Raw genomic sequence first — 20,796 nt, forward strand, 5'->3', positions numbered from 1 at the left:
CCCTCCGCGTCTCCCTCATCGGGTCCATGCCACCATCCTCCCCTTCCAGCACCTTGCCCTGCCACCGCAGGAATTGCAAACCCTGCGCCCTCACCTCCTCCCTCACCTCCGTCCAAGGCCTCAAAGGAGTCTTCCACAAAATGCATCAAAATTTCACCTGCACTTCCACTCATCATTTATTGTACCATGTTGCTCCCGATGCCGTCTCCTCTAAATTGGGGACACAGGACGCCCACTCGCAGAGCGCTTCAGAGAACATCTCTGGGACATCCGCACCAACTAACTCCACCACCCCATGGCCGAATACTTCAACTCCACCTCCAACATCGCTAAGGACATGCAGGTCCTGGGCCTCCTCCGTGGCCACTCCCTAACCACCCGACACCTGGAGGAAGGATGCCTCATCTTCTGCCTCGGGACCCTCCAATAACAGCGGGGAAGACACTGTTCTTGAACCTGTTGGTGCCTGCTTTGAAGCTTCTGTATCTGCTGCCTGACGGAAGAGGTTATAGGAGAGCATTTCCAGGGTGGGAGGGATCTTTGATGATGTCTGCAGTCTTTTGTGATGGTCTGGGCTGTGCACACAACCTTCTGTAGTTTCTTACAGTCCTGGGCAGAGCATTTGCCAGATAGTAAGCATTTTATGGTGCATCTGGAAAGGTTGTTGGGGGTCCTTATGAACATGCCGAATTTCCTAAGCCTGAGGATGAAGAAGCATCATTGTGCTGTCACATCTACATGGGAAATCCAGGACAGGTTGTTGGTTATTGTCACTCCGAGGAACCTGACACTGTCAGCTTCCATTCCGGTAATGTAGTTGGGGGCATACTTTCCTCCATTCTTTCTGAAGTCAATGATCAGTTCTTTTATTTTGCTAACTCTGAGAGCGAGGTTGTTACTATTGCACCATGACACCTAGCCCTCTATCTCCTTTCTGTATTTTGACTCATCATTATTTGATATCTGTCTTACCATGGTGGTGTCGTCAGCAAACTTGTAGATGGCATTCATTCGGAATTTGACTACACAGTTGTGAGTTTACAGAGAGTACAGTAGGGTGCTGAGAATGCATCCTTTGGGGACTTGTCTGATGGTTATCATGGAGGAAGTGCTGTTGTCCATCTTCACTGATTGCAATCTATGGGTCAGGATCCAGTTGCAAAGGTTGGAGCCAAGACCTACATCTCCGAGCTTTGAGATCAATCTGGAGGGGATAATGGAATTGAAGGCGGAGCTGTAATTGGTGCGTAGGAGTCTGATGTATGTGTCCTTGATGGCCAGATATTCCAGGGATGAGTGCAGGGCTAGGGAAATGGCATTTGCTGTAGACCTTTTACGTCGGGAGGCAAATTGCAAAGGATCAAGGCAGTCTGGGAGGCTCGAGTAGATATGGACCATGACCAGCCTTGCGAAGCCCTTCATGATTGTGGAGGACACAGCCACTGGACAGTAGTCATTAAGGCACATTGCATCTGCTTCTTCTGGTATTCAGATGGTAATGATACTCTTGAAGCAGATAGAGACTTCTCTCAAGTCACTATTCCCAGCATTGAGGCAATCAACTGCATAGGCTGAGTCACATTTTCTACATGCTTGACATGAGACTTTCAAAGCAAGCTCTTCGAGCTCCATGATGGCAAGCAGATGTCAATAAGGCAGAGAAAATGTTTTGAAGACATCCTCAAAGGCTTACTGAACTAATACAACACCTTATTGACTCATGGTAATCTTTTGTCCAAGACAGAAGTATCCGCAAAGATGCCAATCACCTTGAGCATCTCTGACAGGCCCAGGTGGAGAAAAAGCATAAACTATAGGAGAAGTTTGTGAAAAAATGAGTATCCCACCCATCTGCCTTTTCACCTACCACTTAGATGTGTGCATTCAGCATTGCACTGTTTAATCACCTCTGGACCACAATTTGGAGTGGAAGGATGAAATCCTCAATATTGAGGAACTGCAAAAGGAGGAGAAGTTTTATTGAAATGCTATGACTGAATGAAGCTCAATTCTCAGGAGTGAAGCTTTGAAGGTAGAGATTAAAGATGTATAGGTAAAACGCTAATGTCTCTCAGCAACAAGTGGTTCAGTTGAAACATTCTCATAAAAGGTTTCTCATAATAGGAAAACCAAAGCTATAGATCCCTGGATGATGAAAGATATGGAAAGTGAGGAGAAGCAGAAGACATGTGGGTCTGACAGATGTCAAGCTGAAAGTAAAAATTAGAACCAAGCTGACTATAGAAAGTCCAGAGGAGCAATCAAAAAGGAAAGGCAAAAATAAGAGTATGAGAAGAGACTGGCTACTTACGTGGGAAATCAAAAGTCTTCTAAGGGCATTTTAAGCAAAAAATAGAGTTGATTATGGAGCAGAGAAATGGATCCATGCATGAGACAGAGGCCATAGCTGAAATACTAAATGGAGATTTTTGTTTCCATCTTTACCAAGGAAGATGCTGTCTAACTCAGAGAATTCAGATACTACATGGACTAACATGGATGAAGAGTCATAGACAAAGAGGTATTGAAAAGGTTGCCTGTAATAAAGTTAAGACCAGATCGTGAAGACCAGATGGGATGCAATTAGGGTTTAAGGATGCCTAGGTAAGCTTCAGAACCAGGAAATGCTTAAGATTCTGAAGTAGACCATGTGCATATATACCAAGATCTGAACAACATTCACACTTAGATTGATAAGTGAGAAGTGATATTACAATACACAAGGGCCAAGCAATAAGTGTCTCCAACAAGTGAGAATATAAACATGGTTGACATTGGCATTACCACTACTGTATCGCCCAGTAACAACATTCTGTTTAGAACTGACTCATTGACTAGAACCTGACCTGGACCAGGCACATAAATACTCTGGCTACGACAGCAGGATAAAGACTGGAAATTCTGCTGCAAATAACTCACATTCAGATTCACAAAACATGTTCACCATCTACAAGGCACAGTTCAGGAATGTGGTCAAATATTCTCCACTTGCCTGGGTGAGTACTGCTACAACAACACTCAAACGTTCAACATTATTAAGGACAAAGCAACCCTCTTGGTCCACACTCTATTCGCCACCTTAAACAGTCACTCCTTTCAGCATTAATGCACAAGATGCATTACAGCAATTTGCCAAGCCTTCTTCAACAGCACCTTCCAAGCCCACAACCCCAGTTACCTTGAAGAAAAAGGGCAGCAGATGTATCGGAACACTATGCGCAAATCCTCTTTCAAACGACAGATATGATTTGGAACATTATTGTTCCTTCACTGTGATTGGACCAAAATTGTGTAAGTCCCTCTGTATCCCTACATCACATGGGCTGAAGCTGTTCAACAAAGTGGCTCGTCACCACTATCTCAAAGACAACTGGTTTTGTCAGCGACATCCACAGGCCATAAAATAATTTTTAAAATGTGGCATCCAAAACAACAGGCTGTAAATAAGAGTAGCCACCTATGTTTCCAGTTGGAGTTAATCAAACAAAAGGTTTCCCAAGTTGGAATCAGAACCTTAGTTCTAAGGTAATAGAACCTGTTTCGGGTTAAGGCAAAATCCTGGGTGGATTCATTGCATTTCTGGATGATGTTTTATGACCTAAATCCCTCTTCAAAATAATGGAAGTAATGTTGCCTGATCATGAAGGTAATTCATCAATCCCATTAGTAAAAATCTAGAATCCTTTATATTACTTTAATTATGATTGATAAACCTAACTTACAGCTATAGCTTGAATTGTAGCCAAGTAAAGCTTAGCAAGGTCATCAAGAGTGTTGGACAGACTCAATCCAGTTATCTATGAAAAAAAAGGTATTGTATTAGATATCAAAGCCACAACTTGAAACACAATATTTTTGAATTTTTCCATTATTAACTGAGATGTCAGAATTTTGAAATTTATTTTCATAATGCTATTTGTATTCTTAATATTCATACAAATAAATTCAACTTTGAATAGTTATCAGTCAAAACATTTAGTGAAAAGGATGGTTTCTAAGGAATTGATTTCAATACAAGATAATTTTTGCATTATGCCACTCACAATGATGAAAACCTCAAAAGTGGCTTCAGGGACTACATAAGTGTATCTAACTGGGCCAAAAGGCTGAGCACAAATCCCAGCCAAATAATCAAGCAAATCTCAATCTCCTTTGTTGTTAGTCATTTAGAAAAGACAGTCAAAGCATGTCTGTCAGTGATTTTAGATTTTAATTAGATCTTATCAAGTATGTTATTTTTCCTTTGAAAGGAGTGCACTTAAAAATTAAATGAATGTAGAATTCTTTAAAAGTGGGAAGACAGGTTGATAAAAACATTTTCTTTTTAAAAATGGGGTTAGTAAATCAACTTGCTGCTAATATTATCTCCAACAAATTTGTGACTCCAGTTATACCATCCTCACTGCTGTCCAGCCAAAGTCAAGTCACCAAACTTTGTTTGGTTTGTTAATCACTATTTGCACATTCAGTAACATTGCTATATAACATTAACGAGGCAGCAGTAGCTGAATATTGTGCTTTAATTACAGGAAAAACATTCTGTCAACAATCAATAATCACCATGTCAAACTGTAAACATCCTGCTGCTGAATCAAAATTGATGGGAATCTGATTAAACATAAATTTCAAATTTCTGCATTTAATATAAGCAGAAATCCTTTGTTTACTCACTTGTAATGCCTTTTACTTACCTGTTTACTTGCCTCTCTGTAAAGTGCTTTGAAACATTTTTTACACAATATATTATTTATATCGGTTGTTGTTAGTTGATTAAATTAATTTATTTATTTGTTGTTTGTCCCGTTACCTTAAATTTCTGCTCTGATGGCACTGGCTGAGATAAATTGAGGGATAGGAATCAGAGAGAGAACAGCTCCAGTTTCCACAATAGTGACTTAAAACAAGTGCAACAGTTTAAAGTTAGTATATTAATGTTCAAACTAATTTCCAATAGGATAGTCTGAATTTGTTCACACACAGAATACTGAATGAACACATACCTGTACTTCTGCCAAGTATGTAATTTTTCTTGGTAAACATATGCACTTGTAAATGGGATTGTTTGAATTGCATAATCCTTGGAGAATAAAGCACTAGATTTCTCCATTTTCAGCATCCTGGGCATCACCACTGACCAGAAACTGAATTGAAAAATTGCTGTGATGCCTAGATACTGGGCATTCTGTGGGACTCATTTACCTCCTAATTGCCCAAAGCACTTCTATGACCTGCGAGGGGAGGTGGTGGCATAGTGGCAAGGTCACTGAGTTAGTAATCCAGAGCCAGAAGTTTGAATTCCATTAAAGAACTAGAATTTCAGAAAAGATTGTCTTATGGCAACCATTGTCAAAACCCTTACCTGGTTTGGCCTGCATGTGACTCCAGTTTTACAGCAATGTGGTTGAATCTCAACAGGCCTCTGGGCAACAAATGCTGTCTAGTCAGCAATACCCACATCCCACAAACAAATATTTAAAAAGGCAGAAGTCATGGAACACTCTCTGCTCACGACATGGTTACTGTTGCAACAATACTTAACAAGTTCAATGCAGTCAGTTTCAAAAGCATCCAACCCATTGGCTTAAATGTTGATTCCAATCACAGAATATCACTAATATTCTGTGGCTCCAACATATACTATCTACAGCTGTATTTCAACAAGTTGCTAAGGCTTCATTGGCAATACCTCCCTTACCTACATACCTCCACCACAGAGAAGGATAAGACTAGCACATGTACTTAAAAGATGTCACTTCCAAATGGACATATCAATACAATAAACTGGCTGATGTTTAAGTTTTCATTTTGAAATCTTGCCATTTAGCTGAACTCAAATTGAACCAACAATGCAAAAGAAATGTTTATTTGAAAGCCCTCCTACGGTTTCAAAACTGAGCAACTGAAAATTTTAAAATAAATCTTGAACACACAATCCTTTCCCTTTCTGTCATTTGATAATAGTTCTTTTGACACTGTTAGTCTTGTTTCATCTCTACAGCCCTCTGTCTGTCATGTGATCACCTACTGCTGTTTTGTTTTCTTCTGCTTTTATATAACCTCTTCCCCAATTGTTCTGTATCTGGCAACTGCTATTTTCTTCTTTATTTCTTTATTTGTTTGATACGCTGCCTGAGTTTCCTGCATTACCTGCAACATGATACCTAGAGAGGTAAATTTAAAGTACTGTGCTCAGCTTGCATTGCAGGTGAGTACTCATCTCTTTTCCCACTGGAACATTCAGTGACATTAGCCTATTGCTGCTGTTGTGTCTTCTCTTGGGAGACTATGACTTTAACTTAAAATGTCGGAATAGGCAGCCTCCCCTTTCTCAACGTATCAAGCACAAGAGAGAAGGTTCATCAGGAAAATTGGAGAAATAAGACAAAAAAAATCAATAGGAAAAATCTAATCACATTCTCTTACCCTCAATGTTCTTTGAAAATTTACGTTTCTAACAGCATTAAGGAAGTAATGCCATAATGAAATAAGCAGGTTGCTGCTTCAGAATTCAAACTACATTTAAAAAATGAGGTCAGACTTTTTGGGCCAGCAGAAAACAAATGTTTTCAATAGTGAACAGACAGCAACCCTAAGCCAAATCAATGAGAGAAAGGAGCTCTTAAAGCAAAATATGTCAGCACACACTGACAAAAAAGAAATTATTTCAACAAAAATCAATCACATTGGCAGTTCGTAATGAATGATATGCATTTTTTTCATTTTGTCATTGTTCCAAAGAAAAGCTATAAAAGGTTTCTCTGTAAAATTGAAATGTACCTACCATGCCCTTTAGGGTAGGATCTGCTAAGGGAGATCTGTTGCCATGGAAATCAGGCCAAACATGTAAATCAACAGTTAGCATGCCCACAGCATAACTCTTTTTAATAGACTCCAGGTGACTGTTTAAGTACATGTAGACATTTTTCCCACTGAAAGAAAACATTCTGAAATCAACCGTTTTGTAACTAAACATTCCTCAGTTATAAGCCAAGAATAAAAATGGTCATTTAGGTGTTGTCATTTTGGGAATAAAATAATGAAATATTTGAAGACTGAGCTAGTGTTTAAATTGAACTTATTTCTCTTTTTTTTCTTTTTCTTTATTTTTCTCTTCAAAGCCATTGGGGCACAGGCAAGGGGATCATATGCAAATATGCATGAGTAAATTTTACTTTGTGAAACTTGTAGCCTTACATTTATTTTATTTCACAATTCAAATATATTCCAAGACACAGTAAATGACATCTGCTCAAAATAATGGCTGCCTGAGGAATTTATAAATTTATTTTCCAAATGATAATTCTTGTCAGTTGATTCTGTCTTTGTTCAACATTGTCATAAGTTAATTTTATTCAGAAGTGTCCCATTTTCAAACAAAGCTCTCCATTCTCCAATGTTTACAGTGTATACTGGTTTGATTGAGTATGGATTTTATACACCCAAGGAATAACAGGATATAGATCTTAATTCAATTCATTTCATATTTGTAACATCAAATTATGTGTTCTATGTGAATTGCTTCACTCAAAAATACTTTTAAAATTGCCTGATATTGGGGTAGGGTCAGAGGTCACACGACACCAGGTTATGGTACAACAGGTTTATTTGAAATTACAAGTGAAGTTGCTTCACTTGATGAAGGAGCAACGCTCCAAAAGCTTGTGATTTCAAATAAACCAGTTGGATTATAACCTGATGTCATGTGACTTCTGACCTTGTCCACCCCAATCCAACACTGGTAACTCCACATGATGATATTGGGGTAGGTAATTGGAGACAAATTATCGACCTTTGTACTAGAAAGAGATATGTGTGTGCTGTACATGAATCACATAAAGTTAATATGTAGGTACAGCAAGTGATAAGGAAGGTAAGTAGAATATTCCTAATGTTAACATTCTTGTAGCATCGATGAGCAGAGAGATCTCGGCGTCCAGGTAACATAGATCCTTGAAAATTGCCACCCAGATTGATAGGGTTGTTAAGAAAGCATACGGTGTGTTAGTTTTTATTGGTAGAAGGATTAGTTTCAGAACCATGAGGTCATGCTGCAGCTAGTGTTATAAGAAGGATGTGGAAGCTTTGAAAAGGGTTCAGAGGACATTTATTAGGATGTTGCCTGGTATGGAGGGAAGGTCTTATGAGGAAAGGCTGAGGGACTTGAGGCTGTTTTTGTTAGAGAGAAGAAGGTTGAGGGGTGACTTAATTAAGACATATTAGATAATTAGAGAGTTAGATAAGTTGGACAGTGAGAGCCTTTTTCCTCAGATGGCGCTGACTAGCATGAGGGGACATAGCTTTAAATTGAGGGGTGATAGATAGAGGACAGATGTCAGAGAAAGTGTCAGAGAGTAGTAAGGGCGTGGCATGCACTGCCTGCAAAAGTAGTAGATTCGCCAACTTTAAGGGCATTTAAATGGTCATTGGATAGGCATACAGACGAGAATGGAATAGTATAGGTTAGATGGGCTTCAGATTGGTTTCACAGGTTGGCACAACATCAAGGACTGAAAGGCCTGTGCTGCGCTGTAATGTTCTATGTTCTATATTGCAAGGGTAATGTAACATAAAAGTACAGAAATTCTGCTATATTTGAATATTGGTGAGGTCACATCTGAAATGCTGCGTACAGTTTTAGTCTTCTTATTTAAGAAAGGTGTAAATACATACAAACCAGATCAGAGAAGATTCACTTTACTAATACCAGGGATGGAGCAATTTATTTTAGGAAAAGTTGGATAGCCTGGGTCTATATCCATTGGAATTTAGAAGAATGAAAAGTGATATTATTGAAAGTTACAAGATCCTGAGGGGACAGAGTGAATACTGAAATGATGTTTCCTTTCATGGGAAGAAACAAGGGAACATAGTTTTAAAATAAGTAGTCTCCTATTTAAAATAAGGATGGTCTTTTTCTTTCTGTGTACTGATCTTTGGACCTCTGTTACTTAGAGAGCGGAGGAAGCAGGGTTGTAAAACTTTTAAGGGAGAGGTAGATGAATTCTTGATCAACATGAGAGTCAAAGGTCTTCAGAGGTGTGACTATGGATTTGAAGCCAATATCAGATGAACCATTATCTTATTAATTGGCACAGCAGGCTACAAGTGCCGAACGACTGACTCCTGCTACTAACACGTACATTTGCAAATTGGGGCAGAGGAGGGTAACAATATAGGTTCAATAGGCAAAAGGAAAGTCAACCAGCATGTGAACTTGCACCTTGAAAATGTTTATCTCAATATTTTTCATAAATGTGGAGAATCTTTCAAATCCAGACATTTAAAAATCTAGGTAACAATAAAGGCAAGACAAAAACCAAATCTATTTGCATACGAGAAAATTTATTACCTGCATTTTCAAAGCTTGGAAAGAAATTTAATATTCAGAAGGTTTAATTCACTCAATCTATGCTATGTCAGAAACTCCACAGATCCAGATTAGAACTAAAATTAATCTGTTTTAATTTATATTAAAGTTAACATTATTGTTGAAGCCCTGTTGTTTTTTGCCAAATACTGACCTAGATAGTTTATCACTTTCTGACATCCTTCTGATTTAATTCAAAGGCCCAGAATTTCTTCAAGTGTCACACCAAAGTTTATACTAGTTTCTTTGTTGATCTTGTTAATAGATACCTATCTAAGTGTCAATATTTCCTGACAATTGTTTGAAGATAAGTCAAAATCTTTAAATATGAAGTAAACAACTGTGAGCAGAGGATGTGTGAAACTTTATGATATACCCTTCATGCAGGTGTCACTTTGTACATGAAAATTAAAAGCTGCAAGTAACAAAATGTAATTTATATACATTAAGTGCAACATATTAATGAAAATCAACAGCACTTGGAAAGACATTTGGATATTAATTCTTACTTGTAATCTAACTGTGAGAAAAGTGCGATGACACTACTCTTTTGGGAAATAAAATGCTATTTCGACAGCTTATCCATAATGAAGTTAAATTTTCAACTTAGGACACTGATTGGAATTTAGGACATGCATCTTTTACAAGCATAGACCCTTAGAGCTTGGATATGGACTGAACAATAGAAATCGATATGATGAATTATGACTAATAGATTACATCATCCATCCATAGGTATGGCTTCTGCAGTTCATGAAATTTATTGCCAGCCATTTTACATCATGTTCATTTTCAATAAAACCATATTATACTAAATATGCTCCACCCAGTAATTTTGAGAGAAATAGTGCTGTGTAAAATTAACACATAACCCTGTTAATATGCTACCTATTGTAAAATATATTAGGCAGAAGAACTCTTCAAGAACAAACTAATGCAGCTATGTAAGAATCAAAATGACAATTAATAAGTGCTGGATCTGTGGAGAGCAAAACAAAAGTTAACCTTTCAGGTTGGTGGCATTTTGACAGAAATAGAAAATGTTGCAGATGTAACATATAGCTCGGAACAAGGAGGGAGAGGACAAAAATAGGAAAGATTAGATGTGTGATCGGGTGGAAGATGGGAGTAATCTAACAACAATAGAGATGATGATGCAAGACCCTGAAGGTTTTGTAATAGGACAAGTAAAAGAACAAAAAAAAGAGAATATAGGAGCTGCAAATTGCAACTGCAGAACCATTGTCATCACTTACTGTCTGAAAAAAAAATGGAGGCAGTGGCTGTGACCTACAGTTCCTGACGCTGAGTCTGAAAAGCCATAAAGTGTCAAATCAAAAGATGAGATCTTGTTCTTCAAGCATTAGGTAAGCTTCAACAGAATAGTGTGGAACCAAAGACAATGATGTCAAAGTGGATGTGAGGATTGAGAATTAAAATGACATAGAACCAGAAGTTTGGAGTCATGCCTGTAAACCGAATTAAGATGTTCCACAAAGCAATTGAACAGTTTGACTTAGAGAAGAAAAAACTACAGTGGAAGCAGTGAATAAAAATTGGAAAAGTACAGGTAAATCAATGTTTAAAGAATATTTGTAGCTTTAGATGTGTTTAAATATAGTAGCAGCTGTCTTAGCTGGCATCACATCCACCATAGCCAAGGTGAGTTTTCTCATGGGATTCCCTCCTCTTCAGCTTATTTCGTGAATTCTTTAGTGGTGAATGGCAAAACACGTGTGGATGGCAGGCCAAACTTCTCACTGCACCCGCAACTTCCAAGTTCTGATGACTTTGGATGCCATGTTTAAAGGCCACCCAGGCAATCCTTGACTCACTACAAGCCAGGAAATCCAGAATAGACCCCTTGCTTTAATCATGCCTTATTGAGCACTCTGCTTCAAGTCATTTGGGCACTCTAGACTCCAGTCAGACTTGGGCAGTCTGAACTCACATCACACAGGAGGCTAACCACGCTAGTAGACATCAATGCAGAAGAATAATTTCCCTGCTCTCTACAAGGATCAGTGCCATCATCTTCTCACGGTAACCTTGCACACTTTGATTCACAACTCAGTCTAAGTATGCCACTGCACAGCAACTTCATACAGGCATGCCCATCTCAAATAAGCATGACTATTTCATGTAAGATTGTTCATTTCTTACAATCATGTACAATGAAGGGCTTACATCCACCTTCTGCTGACAATCTTTGAATGCTTTACACTGGAAATACCATAGAAATGGAAAGAATTTCTATTCACTAACTGGGATGGGCTCACTTCCTGGCAGAGTTATCCATCAAATGTTTTTACTCACGTTCTTATGACACTAAACCATTCGCGTTCCCTCATACAAACAAACTGGAGGACAACACGAAGGCGAGCACATTCTGAACTTGACATTCTCAGTGAATTTGTGAACAATGTAGTCCAGCTGGCAGGTGAGGACCTTAGCTAGTCTTGCATTGAGGAGTAGCTGTTATTGCCAATTAACCATCTCTGTATGTAAAATGGGGGTTGGGGGCAGGAATGAAAGAAACAGGCATCTGTAAGTGTTACAAAACGTAGGCATCGGTCAGCTCCTTGGATAACCTGCATTATCTGGCTGCTCTGATCATAGAGCACATTCATGGAATGAAAGCCTTTTCTATTAATAAAGGTTGCTGAATGCTAATAGGACACTCTGATGGCTCCAAGAATACATCAATTGCACCCTGTACCTGCGGAAACCCTGCGCTGGCAGCAAACCTGACTGCTCTGGCTGTCTGATTCCCTGTGCCCAATGGGAAATGAACAAATTGGTGCGCTTTAGCAAACAGAGCATTGGTGACCTTCAAGTACATTTATGAGTGAATGTCTCTGAGATTCTGCAGCAATGCCAGTGACTCCCTGAAATTGAAGGCTGCTGTCAGCTTCAAGACAAATGGGATAGGACTGCCTCCTTGTCCATGAGGGCACTGGTGTTTGTCCAACAACTGGAAGATGTTAGAGACAATTTCCTGGAGCATGCTGATGCATCATCAATACTGTCAGTCTGTGACATGCAGATAACTGTATCAAAACCTGCCGACCTGGCTTCAGGCCAATGCTGGCAGTCTATTTGGGCCCTCTTGCTCAGCTTGTTGTGTTTCTGCAGGCAGCTCTGCAGCAGATACCAGCTGTTATTCTTCAGGAGCAGTAAGTGCCTGTGGTTTCTTCTGAGAAGCAAGATAACGAGAAGTGATCTATGCTATAAAGTTATGAAATAGCATTGTTTCTCAGCTCTTCATGCTGCCAGCCTGCCCCATCATTATTAGGATAGTCCAGCACCTTACAATGTTTCTCCCCTGACATCTTCTCAAACCATTATATGCTCCATGGAAAGGCGCAGAGTGTATTAATTCAAAGGACAGGTCCTTATGAGCGCCATGACATGCAGATGGTGGCACGTGTGCATTGTCTGGGGAAATGAAAGCATGGCTAGTACACCTTAGCATTCACAGTAGTCCACAATGACCCTCCGAAGAGCTTCCAAATCTCCCCACCCCACAACCTCACCTCAGGCCCAGCCCTCCTTCTCGAACCCCTCCTGACCCAACCTGTCCATTTTAGCTGCTCCACCCTTCCCACTGACCAATCACAGTCACTTCTTACCTGCATCCACCTATCACCATCCCATTCACCCCCTTCTATTTATTTCTCAGCCTCTTTCTCCCATCCTGATGAAAAATTCCGCTCTGAAACATCAATTCCTGTCCTCCTCTGATGCTGCTTGACCTGCTGTGCTCTTTCCAGCTCTACTCTTTATCCACCCATGGCTAACCCACCCATCTTGAGCAACTTAGCATGGCCAATGTACCTAATCTGCACATCTTTGGACTATGGGAGGAAACCATAGCACCTGGAGGAACCCACGCAGACACAGGAAGAATGTGCAATCTACACACAGACAGTCCATCAATGGTGGAATCGAACCCAGGTCCCTGGCGCTGTAAGACAGCAATTCTAACCAGTGAGCCACCGTGCCGCCCCTCTCCTTGTGCACTTTCTGAAAGAAGAAACATGAGCACATCTTATCCTACTCCACAGTATAGACTCTGGACTGGAAGATTATCTTGGAGGCCTCCAAGGGAAATAGTGAGGCTTGTTGTTTCTTCAACTTTTGGAGATCCTCTATGATATCGACACCTATCATGCAGAATATGCAGAATATGCATATTTTTCTGGAATTGAACAGTTTCCCCCAATTGTCTCTCTCACCTTCTGAACACCTTTGATGATAAAGAACCTCTTGACTGTTTCCTCCCAATCTTAAAGAAGGGCTTCACCAACCTGTGTAATCCTTCTTGAGCTCCTCAATGTGCTCTGCGGTCAACAGATTCACATTCATCTTCAATCTTCTCTCTCATTTGGGCATAAGCTGCCTTCTCTTTGCCATGCGTCAGTTGAGCTTGGAGATGGCCCAGGGAGACACCAAGTCTCAGAATGTGCTGTTAAGACGTGTCAACTGCACTTGGAAAAGCGATTGTGTGAGTGATTGTAATTTAAAGCCATAATTCCATAAGAATAAAGAGTAAGTATTTACCTCAAGATGATCAGTAGGAGTTAGAATATAAATAGAATATAAATTTCTTGTCATGTGTACTTTTACGTGTAAAATACAGCGAATCATTTTATAAGTCGCCCCACGACAGCTCCTACATCAATGATAGAAATCATGCATCATAATAAAAAAAAGTTAACAGCAGTTTAGTGAATAGCTCCTGGGCTCGGGGAAAAGTTAATTGGAAAGGTGAAGTTAATTCCAGTGAGTTGGGATAGTAATACAATGCAAATATTTCAATTTCACCATCTGCTGGCAAAATAATGACCTGCCATCTAAAGGAGGAGAACTGAATTGCTGAAGTTTTCTTCGACAATGAGAATCCAATACGTTGTTCCTGCCTGATGAAACTCACCCTCCCACCATGCTTTTTGTCATAGTACGGAATGGAAAATCCCACTGAACATTATATTTCTAAGAGGGAGGGGAAAGAATCAGAGCTGAACAAGGGAAATGGGACAGACACTGTTGAGGGTAATGTTAATGACTGTCAATTGCTTTGGAGGGGAAATCTTCTTTCAGGAAGAAAAACAAAACATGTCAGAAGAAGTAGTCTGAAAGGTGACATCATAAAAATGAATGCACCTGGGATGGAAAAACAAGGAGAATGGTATACAGTTCTTACAGGAAGCAGGAAGTAATTGTAGTCAAGGTAATGGTGAGAGTGAGTGGTTTACGTAGATGTTGTGGAAAACCTACCCTCAAAAAATGAGACAGAGAAGTCAAGAAAGGGAAAAAATTAAATATGGACCATATGAGGTGAGAGATTTGAAGCACAATTGATGAAAGTTTCCAATTCGGGCCAAGAACTGTAAGTGACAGTGATAAAATCATCAATGCAACAGACATAAAATCGAGGTAAAGGAACTGAGAGGGACTGGAATAAAAAAAAACTCTAAATGTCTCACAAAAGGCACAGCCAGGACCCATAAAAAACGTGTTGCTATGGAAACAGTTATTTTGAGGAACTGGGAAGACTCAAAGAAAACGTTTTTTGTAAAAATGAACTCAGCCAGGCAGGAGAGGATGGTGGTGGAGGGAGACTGGTTGGGCCTCTGTTCAAGAAGCAGGAGGCCTACAGGCCGTCCTGAAGGGGAATATAGGTGTAGAATAACTGAACAACCATGGTGAGACGTAAACATTTAGGTCCAGGAGAATGGAAATTGTTAAAAGTGGTGGAGGATGTTGAAAGAGTTGCAGATGTAGGTCAAAACATGCTTATGTGTTAATTTTGCAATAGCATGATCTCAGCCTATTCATTATTAATTTGGATACTAAGGTTCCATTGTAGGAAAGCACTTTCCTGACAAGAAGCCTCACCCAGTGGGAGTTCATATTGGAAAATATAAAAATTAATTTCCTGATTTATAACACATTCAAAACACATCCCTTTAATATGCATTTCAATCATTTTAATATGCATACATTCAGGCTAGAAATATTGTTGCGAATATCAGTGAACAAACACTTAATATGTCAGATAATATTTTCCTACACAGAGGGGAATGTCATATGAAAACATTTAATATTTGTTCATTAATTCTGCCAACAGTAATTTCTGGGCTTTGTGTAATGTGATTAATTTGCCTGATCAATTAATTTCTTTGAATGGGCCTGCATTATAATACATGATAACCATAACTGTGGATAACTTTTTCATACATTAAGTTTAGAAAATAGACAGAAATTGTGTTAACTTCAGAATCAACTCTTGATGTGCAGATAAACAATCTTAATTACGAAGAAGAAAGTCTGCTTCAGAGAAACATGCCCATGTACGGTAAACACCATTCAAACAAAACAACTTCTACTTTGAAGAAAAGTTAAATTAATTTCAATAATTTCCATTTCCAGAAAAGCAGAAAAGCGTTTAATTATCCATGTCATATTATCAGTCAAACAGGCATCTTTACCAATGAAGCAGGGCTGAGCACTGATTAAGTCACCTCCAAAGTAATAGAAACAGACAGACCTAGCTTTGGCTTTGGACTCCAGTTCTGCGAATGCAGCATGGCCATTAATGACATGGTCTATCTAAAACAAAGAATCACATTGTACCAAGGCTTAGTATTCAGCATAAGAGACGTTTGTATAGTTAAAATATTTATACACACTTCCAAAGCGTCAATCTTACATTAATTTTTGTTTCAGTAGAAAATGATTGGATGGTACCCGAAATAAAGACTTGGCAATGGATGGAGAATTCTATGTTACTTGTAATAATATCTAAAATTTGCTTAAAAGGAATGGATTCAAATTTTAACATATTTAGAACAAATCAGAATCTTTCTGAAAAATAAATGGAGAAAACAAAGAACCTTCCAACAATTTATTTAAAATAAATAAATAAAAATTGAATACAACATGGAACTGACAATGCCATTTTCTTTTCAAATCAGAGTAATAATGAAGCGTGGGTGATGCAAAATGAACATATTGGACTTGAATTTCAAGGAATTTACTAAAATAGCTGAGCTATGCGTTCATTTGTTTTAGTTGTGGTAATAATGATAGTCAACAACAACATTGCTTCAGAAATGATTTGTAATTTTAGGCTGAATTTTATATTATTTTTGGCTCAGCCTGAGTTGCATCATACTTTTTGGAAGAATTTCCACCACAGCTCTAAGCGGGTTTTCTTGCCTTATCTTACCAAACTTGCCATATAACTACATATCTCATCTCTTTAGAGTCCAATTCCAGCTTTATCCGACCATGAGGCATTCCCAGAACAACTTCTCACTCAGCAGATATCTACTAAAACCTGACATCGCTTGTAGCCACGCCATCTTTAAAATGTCACTGTGTACCCAGACAAGCACTGGCATTCCAAAGCTGCCCTGTTTAGTCACAGTCAGAACTTGAAGAAATTGGAGGAAGTAAAGATGGAACTGCTATTTTCTAACAGAGACCTGAAGGTCCTGGTTGAGGTGGTAATGAGGACTGCTATAAGGCGCCCCAACATCTGACCCTGGCACAGTGATCTGAATCACCATCCAGGTGGGTGGATCCAAAGGAACTGAATGATCTTCTCCACTGTGACAGAGTAAGTCAGCACTGTTCTCTCTGCTTTCTCACACGCATTCTATTCCCGCTACTGCACTCACCTCCCACCAAGTCTCATGCTCTGCCACTCTCACTATTGCCTGCAACATTTTCCCTCACCCACAATCAACCACCCCTCTGCCCTCCCCCTCCTTTGCACATTTGCATCAGGACTAACAGTCATGACACCCACTTTCACCTCACTCAGTCCCTCTCGTTCTCTCATTTTAGGTAAAGACACTCACAACAGTGCAGAGAGAGCCCATATTTGTGTAGGTTGCTGGGCATTAGATCCTCACCCTGACAAGGAGCAAATTCTGGCCCTCACAGGAGCAGCCCAGCATTGCTCCTGCAGTGGTCCCAAAACATCCATGTTCAGCCGGCTAAGTAGCACTATTCATTCCATAGCAACACTCACATTAACCTTGCACACTATCTAACTTGCATTCATTGCACACTATATTCTAAGAATTGGCTGTGCACTGTCTCTCTCTTATGTGTTGCAGGTATTGATGCCTTATCTCTTCAGTGTAATGCCCGGCTCTCTCAGAAGCCATTTCCTCAACCTCTGAGGATGACAGTACCAAGGCCTCAGAGGAAGCATCAGCAAGGTTTCCACCAGCATTCCTCACCAACTCAGATACTGACACATTTGGAGAAATGTCAGGCCAGACGCAACCACACATACGAATGTCTGGCTGCATCCATGGTCAGGTTGGCACTTGCTATGGAGAGCCAGGTCCAGCAGCCTTGAGGCTGTTGGAGAGGCACACACACCTGCACTTCATCGGCTCAACCATTGGTCCTCAGGAGAGCAGGCATGGCAACAGGACCATTGGGAATCTGGCACACACTCAGGTTTCCTTTCTTCACAGGGAAACAGCACAGCGGCCAGGATGCACCTGGCTGGAGGAGGAACAACACGCAGTCCCTGCAGAAATCTCCAATCAGGAAACTCCTGAGTGTTTGGGCCTTTCTCTTCCACCCAGCCTACCTTCCTCAGATGCTTGGAAATTCACAAGGTGAATTTGCAATAAGCAAAATGATCCTTACATTGTTACAGTGTGAGACATCACTTCATGGCCACAGATGATGCTCTAGATGTCAGCGCTGAGAACCTGCTGCATTATCTGGAAGCAAGCCTTACAAGGCATTTCCAGGGCAATGAGGGCTGCTGACACTTTTGGCCATCGTCCTATAACAATTCAATTTTTTTGTGGCCTCTGTGTCCAGAGGTGTTGGTGTGAATGAGTTGGTCAACAATGTCTGGAGCACAGAGGTGCATAACAAACAAGGAGAAAATGCATTAGGATGGCCAAGGTCAGGAATCTCACAGCACAGGAAGCACTCCCTAGCCATTGGCCTGTAGCGTCCACTTCAACATGTCGATAAGCCACCAAACAACTAAATCCCCCTCCTAGTAGATCTTCCTGTAAACCAGTATGCTTCATACCTCCCCAGGTACCCACCCAACCAATCTAAATTAGACTGTACCTGCCCAACATTCACACCCAGCCCTGGCATAGGAGCTACGGCAATTATAGTCATTTACTACTGCCTCCCTTAAAGCCAGTTGCACCCAAGCATAGATGAACCTCCCTCCCATCTATGTTTTACCATATGCCAAACCCCTTGCATATTCTGCTGCTCCCCTCACAACTGTCAACCTCCTTAACCCAAGCCAGCAGTCCCGAAGAATACTCGATGAAGCTCCTTCCCGTGACAGTGGCCAACTTTGTGTCCTCCCCCAATTCCACTTTCCCCTTAGTTTTCTTGGCAGAGATGCCTTTCACTGTCAACATATTGACAAAGCAGTAACAAAACAATGCCTTTCATGGCACATAGGTGGCACAGCTCACACTTCCTTGCATATTCCTCCCCAATTGCTGTTTTAGCACCAGACCACACAGCTTACTGTCTTTAGCTCAACTTACAGTCCTCAAAGTAAATGGCTACTGTCAGCTAGTATCTCCTCATTGTCCAATGTGGGACTGTCACATAAAACCTTCAAACAGTTCAAAATATTCACCTTAATTCACTAACGTTAAGAATGTACAGAAATCAAATAAACAGAAGCTGCATTTGTCTCTCATAACAGAAACAAACTGCTTTCTTGTCGAGCTCCAACAATTTTACAGTCAATGAGTGATCACTGCACCCAACTCTCAGCCACTGAAACCGGGTGTCAATTAAATCTGATGAAGAGTCATACCAGACTCAAAGTATTCACTCTGTTTCTCTCTCCATAGATGCTGGCTTGACCTGTTAAATTTCTCCAGCATTCTTTGTGTCTGTGTGGAGTTTGCACATTCTCCCTGTGTCTGTGTGGGTTTTCTCTGGGTGCTCTGGTTTCTTCCCACAGGCCAAAGATGTGCAGATTAGGTGAACTGGCCATGCTAAATTGCCCGTAGTGTTAGGTGCATTAGTCAGGGGTAATGGTTCTGCGTGGGTTGCTCTACGGAGGGTCAGTGTGGACTTGTTGGGCCGAAGGGCCTGTTTCCACGCTGTATGTAATCTACTCTAATCTAAAATCCAGTCGCGCTTGAAGTGTCTGATGCTCCAAAGCTCTGTCATGCAGAAGGTGATGCTCCTCCTGCTCAATTCCTGTGGAATTCTTTACCATAGAAATAAGTTGAGGCCAAATGTTGAATATTTTCAAGAAGGAGTTAATATAGTTCTTTGGACTAAAGGAATTAAAGGGTATGGGGAGAAAGTGAGAACAGCTACTGAGTTGGATAATCAGTCATGAACATACTGAATGGTGTAGCAGACTCAAAGGGTCAAATGACCTACTCCTTGCTCCTACTTTTTATGTTTCTGATTTTCTACATCCTGATTTTTCCTCCTTGGAAGACTGATCCTGCTACCCTAGCTCTTCAGCATCTGTCACATCCTCTTTTTGCCTACTCCAGTCATGCAGAGCACAGCTTAAATTGTTCAACATACTCTGTTCAGTATGTACTGCAAGGCCCGCACTGACCAATCCAAACAGCAGAACCTCATCTTCAAGTGACCTCTGGTCTGCTCCATGATGACACTGGTTGAAGAATGGGCAGCATTTTATCAATGCTATGTCTCAGTAGGGGATTGCAGAACAGAGTGATCAGCAATGATCACAGAGGGTAGCCTTTGCTTCCCAGTAATCATCCTTGTAAGGCACTTTGATGGAATGGAAATCTTTTCTATTGATGAACTCACCTAGATTATGAAATGGTCCTGTCAACTTAACGTGTGTACAGTCTATGAGTTGCTGCACCTGGGGGACGTCAGCGATGCCTCTGAATTCAATAGCTCGGACTGCAGCACTGACACCACCTCCACCCTCACCCCCAATGAGAAAATGAGTGAAGCAATGTGATCTGGAACAAATGGGATCAGTGACAGCTTTAATACCGATCTGGTGGATAATTAAGAGATCCCACAAACAGATCCCCAGTGTCAATTTGAAAGGAACCAGTCACATAAAAGTTCAACACAGTTGCCACTTTGACAACCACTGGGACAGCGTCCTGGTATATCCTCAGTCTGTGCCTCACTCATCTGAAGAAAATGGCATCAAGGACAATCACTGGTCCTCTAGTACCTTCTGTGCAATCTGAGGGGACATTCAGCTGCAAACACTTCATATGGATGCTTCTTGGCATCCGCTGCAATTTGATGCTGGTCCTGGGCTTGCTGGCACAGCAGTTCCACTTCCATTTCTCTGCACCTTTGTTACATCGCAGCATCCCATCTGATAACACTTCCTGTGGCTGAGCCCTCAGTCAAGCTTGCAATGAACTTGTGTGGGGAACATAAGGAAC

The 20,796-nt window shown here is 40.5% G+C and overlaps 1 protein-coding gene across 10 annotated transcripts in view; it reads right to left on the reverse strand.

Moving 5' to 3' along the window:
* Nucleotides 1-20,796, reverse strand: part of fggy (FGGY carbohydrate kinase domain containing) — a 369,292-nt gene that overhangs the window by 86,429 nt on the left and 262,067 nt on the right. For 7 of the 10 annotated variants that reach the window (XM_087990626.1, XM_087990630.1, XM_087990631.1 and 4 more), the window contains 3 exons: nucleotides 15,921-15,982; nucleotides 6,782-6,929; nucleotides 3,723-3,797 (listed from right to left, as the gene is read on the reverse strand). The exons of 1 other annotated variant lie outside the window; for it this stretch is intronic. In XM_087990626.1, the coding sequence (XP_087846752.1) occupies nucleotides 3,723-3,797; nucleotides 6,782-6,929; nucleotides 15,921-15,982 (285 nt within the window). The remainder of the gene's footprint in view (nucleotides 1-3,722; nucleotides 3,798-6,781; nucleotides 6,930-15,920; nucleotides 15,983-20,796) is intronic. 2 more of the 10 variants (XM_087990634.1, XM_087990632.1) reach the window with 1 other exon arrangement.

This window comes from Chiloscyllium plagiosum, unplaced genomic scaffold (genome assembly GCF_037043375.1).
Source record: "Chiloscyllium plagiosum isolate Xiang-an unplaced genomic scaffold, Cpla_swu_hap1 HiC_scaffold_9, whole genome shotgun sequence".
NCBI classification, from domain to species: domain Eukaryota; kingdom Metazoa; phylum Chordata; class Chondrichthyes; order Orectolobiformes; family Hemiscylliidae; genus Chiloscyllium; species Chiloscyllium plagiosum.